This window comes from Chlorocebus sabaeus, chromosome 29 (assembly GCF_047675955.1).
Source record: "Chlorocebus sabaeus isolate Y175 chromosome 29, mChlSab1.0.hap1, whole genome shotgun sequence".
In the NCBI taxonomy this organism is placed as follows: Eukaryota; Metazoa; Chordata; class Mammalia; order Primates; family Cercopithecidae; genus Chlorocebus; species Chlorocebus sabaeus.
The window spans coordinates 4341568-4351543 of record NC_132932.1 but is presented as its reverse complement, the minus strand read 5'-3'; the positions used below and the strand labels follow the sequence as shown (position 1 = coordinate 4351543).

The 9976-nt window shown below is 36.3% G+C and overlaps 1 protein-coding gene across 1 annotated transcript; it reads right to left on the bottom strand.

The window, feature by feature from the left end:
- Positions 1 to 4992: 4992 nt before the first annotated feature.
- OR4K15 (olfactory receptor family 4 subfamily K member 15) lies at positions 4993 to 5981 on the bottom strand. Its single transcript, XM_007990610.3, has one exon. The coding sequence runs from the start codon at positions 5964 to 5966 to the stop codon at positions 5004 to 5006; it is 963 nt and encodes a 320-aa protein (XP_007988801.2). The 5' UTR covers positions 5967 to 5981; the 3' UTR covers positions 4993 to 5003.
- Positions 5982 to 9976: the final 3995 nt, after the last annotated feature.

Here is a 9976-nt window from a genome sequence, read left to right as displayed (position 1 = left end):
GTATGACACAACTCCCAACAAGAATGAGTACATTCGTTCTACAGAACGAATTCTCTTGCAGAACTACTACACTCTCTTGCAGAACTACTACAGCTGCAAGAGAAGTAAGAATTGAGGCTATGATTCCTTTCCATTTATTGAACCATTTGTCTAGCCACCCTGTGAGGGGTTCATTTACTCCTGAGTTTTTGGCTAACTCATTGGACAGGGCAGTTAGACTTTGCAGTGCCTTTGTTATACTTCATCACGGGCGGTATTGTTTGGGATGAAGGTACAACATTGAGTTTTAATCATGACACAAACTCCTCCTCTTTCTGCTAATATTATGTCTAAGGCTATTCTATTTTCCCAAGCCATCTGGCTAGTAGGCCCTAATTGCTCAGCTATTCCTTTAACAGTATCTCTAGTGTAGTTAATAAACCGCTGTTGGTTGTAATAAACGTAATTTATCCAATCTATGTTTTTATTCATTGTCACCCACCAAAATATTGACTCAAATCCTGCAGCTATTTGATCTCTGGCTTTAAATTTATCTGGTACTCCTCATGGGACTCCAGTTACATCTAAATAAATGTGAGAGTCACAAGACCCATAAAGGGCTTCCATTGTTTTACGATGTTGTATTTTTCCTCTCTCTGGTTGATGAAATGCCAGGGTGAAAGTGATAGCCAATTAAACTAGAGCACAAGTGCTGCTCCAGTTACTTGGCAGAGAATCCAGTAAAGGCCCACCAAAATACCACCATACATCTGCTCAGGGATGAACAAGGGCTGACTGATTGGTAAGGTCTTGGAAAGTCTTAAGCTCACTGCATTCTTTCAGGTCTCCAAGAAACACTAAGTTTCCTCTCTGTCGTGAGAGACAAGAAGTGAACTTAGTGTTGTGAGATGGAAGCTGGATGGCCTTCGGGGGCTAACCTGCAGAGTGTTGAACTTCAGGATATAGCAGAGAGAGAGCTTGGCATGACTTGTTACCCCAGGCTGTGTAATCCTGGAAAAGAGCTACCATGCAGCCCATGCCTGGTTGACTGGAGGACCACCCTAGTGGAAAGGGGTTAATCTGGGCCTCTGGTCTGCCGTCTGCTCAAGCATAACAATTGCTTTTGTTTAATGTGTGGATGGAATATTTGATCTATTCCAACCAGGCATTTGCATTTTGATATCCTGTCTCTATTGCTAAAATTTGTTTTAAATCATTTACTTCTACAACGTCTACTTTGGTCCTATCATTAGATGGAGGAGGAACAACTGTTTCATTGTGAGAGGTTTTGGAAGAAGGCTTAGGGGAAAGTGTAGGCAGTGGGGGATCAATGAAATATATTTCAAAGTATCTGATAGAGTCTGTTCCTGAAACCTCATCCTCCATACCATAAAGCCGGCTTAAAGAAGGGAACCAGCTTAGAGAAGGGGAAAAGCTTTGAGGGTTTGGGATAATAACTTGTATTGGATTGCACTGGTTTAGCTGACAGCTAGGTAAAGCTGTTCCTTTAGTAAAATGAATGTATGGCTTTAGGAAATTACAACTACTGGTTGAGGCAGCCCATCCTTGCTCTTTAGTGGTCCACAGAACGTTGGACCAACTGTGGCATAAAAGCTTTGTCTATGGGGGGCAAGACTCGCAGTTGACACTGGGGTCCTCATTGAAATCTTCCCAGACTAAATGATCCCAATTCACTAATGTCCAGTCTGAGGAGAGCCAGGAAGGACAGAGGTACTTTTCTGAAGTAGAGAGCTATCTTTGACTTAAAATGTCTCCACAGGATGTAACACAGCAAGCATCAAATGTAATAGTTTGAGGTGAAATTGACTTGGTTACATTAATAACTAGGTGGTCAGCAATAGAGCGAGGAAAGAAGTAGTAATAGAATGGATGAAAGAAAGCTAAATTTTTCTTAGCTTTAGTTTGGTAGGGTTTTCCCCTGGGACTATGGCCCATGACTCTGGAGGGGACGGTGCTTTCTTGATGCGGGTGTAATGGGTCCATCTATTTTCTGCTATAAGCATTAGGTAAGTTCCTTCCCAGGCCGGTTCCAGTTTTTCCTTCTCTCCAACTTTTGATGGGGATGTGGTCCCCAGGTTGAAGTTGGTGTACTGGAAACTCTAGAGGTGGCACCTGTGCTAAAAGACCTTTAGTTCTGAGGGAAGATAAAATGGAAGATAAACCAAGTATATAATTTCTGAGAGACTGATCTTTTGTTTCCAATGTAGGAAGATCAGTAGTGGAATGTAGATAAGGCGATCCATTAGGCCTATGTCTTTTCGGGGAGCAGTTCAGACTCTTAACATGGTAATAGGCCTTTCTACTTTCCCTAATGAAGATGGGTGCCAGGGCGTATGATATTCCCATGTTACATCCAGTACCTGGGATAATTTCTTAATGACATGTGCAGTGAAATGAGTCCTATTATCTGAATTAATGTTTTCTATTAATCTAAACCTGGGTATAATATTTTCAACTAATGCCTTGGCTACATTATTAGCAGTTGTACTTGAAAAGGGAATAGCTTCTACCCAATGAGTACGGTGATCTACTACTAATAATAAATACTTTAGACGACCAATTGGAAGCATCTCTGTGTAATCAATCTGGATAGTTTGGAATGGCCTTAAGCCTGGACTCCTTCCCCCAAGGTGTAATCTTTTACTAAGCAACTATCTGTAACCCATTTGGCCAGGGTATAAACTCCTATGCACCCATAAACTCTGAGGACTGTCACACATGGCTTGGGGCCCACAATGGGTCCCTTGATGCAGCTGGAACAAGATTTCCCTTATAAGGGGCTTAGATAACATTTCTCTCTAGCAATGTCCATTTTCCTTCTAAATTCTCTGCAGCACCTATTTTTATTAGTTTTTAGACCAAAGAAAGCCAAACACCACTTTATATTTGACAATGCTTCCTGTATGATTTTATACCAGATAAGCTAAATTTCACCTTTATATTAGTGTGCCATTAATGTTAAACTCAATTTTAATAAAACCTTGTAGGCATATTTATCCAATTTCAATATCTGGCCATAAGGTAAACATTTTTATAGACTCTTTTTAAGCCTTCATAATTTTTGTTAAAGAACAGGTTAGTGCTTTAAGAAAAACCCGTTGTGCTTTTATTTTAATGTCCAGTTTACAGAAAAACTGTACCAGTCAGCCTGAGCTCTTGTTATTTGAGTAACTTCGCAAGGAACTTGGGTACCCTCTTTAGTGAAAATCATAATATTCGGAGACTTTTTTGCATACTAGGAATAGGAAAAAGTGTGTGAGAGGATAAGCAGAGAATCATGTTTTCTGGACAGAGCACACTGTACTGCACACTGTAATACACAGTAAATGTATTACTGTAAGCAGTAATACATCTAAACAGTGTGCCATCTGGATCAAAGAAACCAAAAAACAAAATACCACAAAACCTGTGTAGGGAATCCATTCTGCTATTTTCTAGCTTTATAATCTTGCACTATATTCTTAATATTTTTTACCTTATTTTTATCATATGTTAAATGAAAGGAATAAATATATCCTGCAGATATTTTAAAGCTTAAAAAGATGTAAAACTATTACCACATTTCTTGTTGTACAATGTTAACTCAGTTGTAATTAGTACTAGTACCACAATATATCATGTGTTTTATGCATAAAATTAGAATATGCAAAAATATTGTAATATTTTGGAAGCATATTATTGTAAAAAGTTTTACTACTTTTTTATACTTATATTTTTTACTTATACTTTTTTATATTTAATTTTTTTCTTATACTTAAATGTTAATGCATAGTTGTTTTATTTTCATTTTGTTATTTCTTAAATAACTCGGAACCCTTTGGCTCAGAAACATTTTTTTCCTTTCACTAATAGGCATTATTGAATCCCTTTAGGAGACTCTAAAGACTGAAGTCTGGAAAAAAATCAGTTAACATTATACCAGATCATGACTAGAACCCATTAAAAAAATACAGGAATAGCCTTGAATGCTATAAAAGAGGAAAAGCCTAAAATAGCCTGTAGTAATGAATCCCCAAAAATCTTGGTCTTGTAAGTGATCAAGGAGGGGTAAATGTATGATGAACTCTAACGTCTTGAAATAGAGTTTTGTCATTTTCAGAGCCTGCATTGGGCAATTTAAAAATGAAATGTCAACTGAATTTAAAAGTCCACATAGAATAATTATAATATCTACCAAGTACTAATATAAAAATACTCTAAGAAGATAAGATCATGAAAATCTAGGGGGAGAACGTTTTATACTAAGATTCAGACTCCTACTATCATGAAGATAAGTGGTAGACAATTATAACTCATCTCTGGTTCCCCAGATTATTTTATCAATATTAAACAGAAATTAACATAGGCAAATACAAAACACACCAGTAAATAAATTTGTTCAGGTGGTTGTTTTTCATGAAGAACATATATTAAGCAGCCACTGTGAAGAAGGATTTGTGAAAGTGTTGAACGCAAATGCCTTCTGCTTGGTAATGCCCTTTTACATTTTACTGTATCTTTCACACCATTCATAGATGTGTCTTCATGTGCTGTCAGATATATAGTGCAGTATAAAATGCATTCTTATTTAGATCGATCATATGTTGTATATCACATATCATATACTTATAAATAGATCTATTATCTCTGTGGCTTAGAGATATGCACCTATCATTACTCCAATGTTGGTGTGAGCAGTACTGGTTTCAGAGGGAGAGATAACAGTAAATTAACCACTTACGAGGCAATATCATTTTCTCAATATCATCAAATTCTATATCTTGAGAATTTTTAAAATAAAGAATACAAAGTAGGAAATTTAAAAAAAATACAATGGAGAAAGAATATTTAAAATCAATAAAGTTTATTTCATGAGTTTTTATTATCATTACAGTTTACTTCAAATCAATCAACTGACCTTTCCCATAGGTCAAGTTGATTTGCTTTAAGGTTACAGTGAATCCACTTGTAAGTGTATAGAGACAGAGCTAAAGTGGTAACAGTGTCATAAGTTTACTCTGTTTCTAGGAAAGAGCTTTTCTTATGACTACAGAAATCTGACCAGGCTTCAGATACCGACTCTTCAGTTTTGACATAGCTGCCTTCACTTCTTTGTTTCTTAGCGTGTAGATTACAGGGTTTAAAATAGGTGTGAAGATGGTGTAGAATACAGCAAGGACTTTGTCAACTGAGTAACTGCTGAAGGGCCACACGTAGATGAAAATGCACGGTCCAAAGAATAAAGTGACCACAGTGATGTGAGCAGTCAATGTGGAGCGGGCCTTCGCCATGCTCGCAGAGGACCGATTCCTGACTGTAACAAGTATTACAGTGTAGGAGACAACCAAGAGGAGAAAGGAACTCAGAGAGAGAAAGCCACTATCTGCAACTATTAGTAGGCTGACAACATAAGTGTCTGTGCAGGCTAACTTGGTCACTAGAGGAAGGTCACAGAAGAAACTATCTACCTTATTAGGACCACAAAATGGCAGGTTAACAGTGAATGCTAACTGGCTGGTAGTATGGATGAAGCCCACAAACCAGGAAATGAGGACGAGCACAACACATACACGGCGGCTCATGATTGTCATATAGTGGAGAGGTTTGCATATAGCAACATAACGGTCATAGGCCATGGAAACTAGGAGCACCATTTCACTGCCAGTGAAGAGATGAACAAAGAAAATCTGGGCCAGGCAGGCATCAAAAGAAATAGTCTTGCGCTCAACCAGAGAGTCTGCAATCATTTTAGGGGTAGCAAAAGAGGCAACACATACGTCTATAAATGACAGGTTTGCAAGCAGAAAGTACATAGGGGTGTGAAGGCGGGAATCTGAGGTCACAGTGAGGATGATGAGAAAGTTGCCCAATAGAATTGCTAGATAAAATAGTGAAAATATAAGAAACAAGAAAGGTTGGAGCTCCCTTGAACTAGACAGTCCCAGCAATACAAATTCTGTCACCCGAGAATGATTTGTCTCGTTCATTGATTTTGGAAGGGACTTAGTTTCAGTTACCTGAATAGGAGAGAAACAGAGGTCAGTTAATGAAGTGAGCATGGGTTTGATGTTCCATTTATGTGTCTGGGTTTTCACGAGTTATTACAAATTATAGAGTTAATACAGCTAAGTATGGAAGGTTGAGTTAAAGGGGAGCATTGTCAAGGAGATGTTCAACCAACTGGGATATCTAAACACATGAATTTAAGAAATAAATTGACAATTTAAAAATGAATTTGAGCATCTGAAGTTTTTGTGACACTACAGAAATCCAGTCTAAAAATCTATAGACACAAAATCTAAACCAATTTTTCTAAAGTAAATGATATAAAAATTTTTTGAACATCTGCCACAGGGGAAGATAATTTCACAAACTTAATGATGACTTAAAAAGTTAGACACAGAAGAGTATACCCTGTGTTGGTCTATTTCAATGAAGTTCAAAAATGGCAAAACTAAGATGTAGAAAAACCGCATAGCAGTTGTTATCCTTAAGGGACAGGAAGCGGAAATGGGAGGGGCTTCTGAAGGGTTGGTAATATTGTTTCTTGATGTGGTTGATAGTTACATGGGAGTGTTTACTTTATGAAAACTTACTGAAATATGAACTTTTGCTTTTTTCACTTTTGTATACATAAGTTGCATAATTATGAAAACTAAAACAAGAGAGAAAGAGAGGCAGCATTAGATTTGTGTAAGAGAGCTCACAGGAGGAATCATTGCCTTAAGTGATTATATCTTATTTCTTCTCTACAGTTAAAAATTATATAAACTACAGTACAAAACCCTGGCAAAATTGAAGGCCCCAAATATCATTGGAACTCTTTTATGATTCAGCTCTTCATGGAGTTCTACTTTATCGTGAAACCTAGCACACTGGTTCCTTTCAATTAATCCCTGAAGCTATGAAGCTTCTTTGAACTGAGACATTGGTGTTCCTAACCATAGACACTATATTGAGCTATGATTGACATTTGATTTGATGTGATGTGGCTTAACAATTTATAAGTTATATTGCTTGCTATAAATACTAATATAACTAATAAGTTATATTATTATGAATTCAGACCAGGAAAAATCTGATTTTTCTTTTCTACTCAGTTACTCTATATTCTATGTTATCAGAACTTTCTTCCTTTTATGTTATTTTTATTTGTAGAAGCTATTTAGAACTTGGAAAGGTTTATGGTAAATAAAAAAAATAAAATGTGAATTGTAAAGGAGCATTATATTATCTGATTTTGAAGAATCTTTCTCTACATCTTAATCAGCTCTTGGGAGAGGATCTCTTATATTTTTCTCATTTCTAACCACTTGCAATTTTTGATACTAATGTCTTGGATTGTAACTGCAAATTGCTTAATCTCTCCTTGGGTTAGAATGGAGGGTTTATGTATAAGAACAGAACATGTGATAAATAATTTTAACTCCCAGAAACCAAATTTAGACTCACTTCTGTATTTCAAATCTCCAATTCTCCCCCCTAAAATACAAATTTTCTCCATTATTTGCGGGTGATGTTGTCCAAGACCCCTAGTAAATGCTTGAAACCACTGATAGTACTGAACCCTATATAAGCTATATTTTTCCTATATGTGCATACCTAAGATAAAATTTAATTTATAAATTAGGCTCAGTGAGAGAAGAAAAGTAATAACTAACAATAAAATAAAAAATTACAACAATATACTGTAATAATGTTTATGTGAATGTGTTTCTTTTTTTTTTCTCTCTCTCTCAAAATAGGTTAATATTTTTGGACCACAGTGGACCTCAGGTAACTGAAACTGCTGAAAACAAAACCATGGATAGGGGGAACTCTTGTATTATCACAGATTGTATCAAAACTATGGCTCTAGGCTTTTTAGAAGAGTTTAACAGGTGGAACTTATAGGTAAAGCAGGCTACAGATAAAAATATACTAATCTCGCTTTCTTCTCACTTCCCAGAAGCCCTGGCCCTTCAATCCTGTGACATAAATACTGCATTGAATCCCTAAGGCATGAATAGAAGTAAAATCTAACAAAATCAGTGAATAAGAGTTCATAGGTACTCCATTAGAAAGAGCAAAGCCATAAGCACAAGAATGAGTGTCCTACGGAGACCCTCCGGTGCTACAGCAGATAAGGGCATCAGGAGGCATTTCTGAGCACAGAAACTTCCTGGCATCTTTAGGCTAAAACACCTAATCCAACTGTGTGAAAGACAGTCATAAGAATCATCCTCCCAATAGCTTTTCTGACTCTTCTGCAGAGCTCTATTGTTCCATTTTCATCGGCTTCTTCAGGTGCTCAGAAAAAGAAAAGACTGTTTTTCACGGAGAAAAACATTGGGCAAATTGATTCAACCAAGAACTTTCTTAGTACATAAGATGAAAGTGGTGGAGCACATGAACTGTAAACTTGTTTCTTACCTAAACCCATTCTTTTTTAGTTCACTTGCTTTATATAAATTTAAATGCCTGCTTTTCCCCAGGCACTGTGCTATGCACTGGTGATAAAGCAGTTAGGTTTACAACTTGCCTCCCTAAAAATTATTTGCTAATATTAATAACCCTTTGTTTATTTAGACAAGCTGATGAATTCACTTCCCTTTACCCCCAGTACATTCCCTATTAGATAAAATTGACTGTCTTTTTTTTCCCAATAAAATCACTGTACTTCAGTGAAAACAAAGCTATTATTTTAAAATGTTCTATTTTGTATCACTGGGTAACTGTGTGATGCTGAGCAGTTCCTTTAGCCTTTCAGAGACTATTATCATCAAATATTAAATCCTGAAACTATTAACCTCAAAGAGATACTAAACATATTTCTTAAAAGATTATGTAGATGAAAATTATTTAAGCAACTGTAGTGACTAAGTATATGTATGCATTCTTAGTAATGTATTATTTTAGATCAGAAGTAAATATTTTCTCATAATTGTATATTATGTGGTCTGACTCACACAAGAATGAGTTTCCAATAAGTAGATGTGCTTATGTAAAGACCGTTTTTAAAAAGAAGTTCTTGAAAATTTGAAGATGGATTAATGCATGTATAAAGGGCTGTGCTAGGCAAACCTCAGTTCCCTCCTCTTTTAAATTCTGTCAAATGAATCTTGCCTCAATATTTCTATCTCAGATATTATGACTGACAGATGAAGTGAAATAAATAGGTATCATATGCAGGGGTCACTAAACTCTACCAGTTCAAAGAGGTATCTTTCACAAACTTCCCAATATTGCTGTTCCCCTGACCCTCCCACTCCAAATGCAGATCAGAGAAATAGCAGTCTCTGTTATAGACTATATTAGAGACAAACGCTGGTGCATGGTCTTCAGAAGGATGCTGACAAAACACTTTCACTTACCTAAGATGAAATGGAAAGTGTGGAGCTATCCTATAATCGATAGTCATTAATGCTTGGGAAGAATTTCATTGCTATTCCACATCTCCTAAGAAAACAGAACAATCCCTGAGGAGATAAGTCATAAAGAATTTACTTCTAAATAAGACAGAAGTGGATTCAGGGTGTCTTTAGCTGAGTTGTCTTCAAGGAGGTGAGACAAGTCTCGATGCTGTATCTTCATCTAAGTCTTAGGCAACTAGAGGAGCATTTGGAGCAGTGGGGAATCTGAAAGGAGAAAACGAGTAGACTGAAAAGAAATGCTGAAAACAAAATCTTCTGCTTCACAGTTTTGCAAAGGATTCAGCCTCACTGGAGCTATAAACTGGAGAATGTTTTAGGAAGTACCACCAATAATAGTGATTTTTGTATGATTTGGGACCTGTAAAGACTCTGAAGTAGTAGGAATATTGCACCATTTTGTCAAAAACTTCATCAGGGAAGATTTAGGGTTTTCTTCCTTTCATCTGATTTTCCCTTGATTCAAAGTATAGGTGACTTTTTACTCGCTTCTCACAGATGTAATATACATATATATATATAAAATCATTACATAACTAAATCAAACATCTTGTACAGTAGTGATATAATGAATTTGCCATAATAGT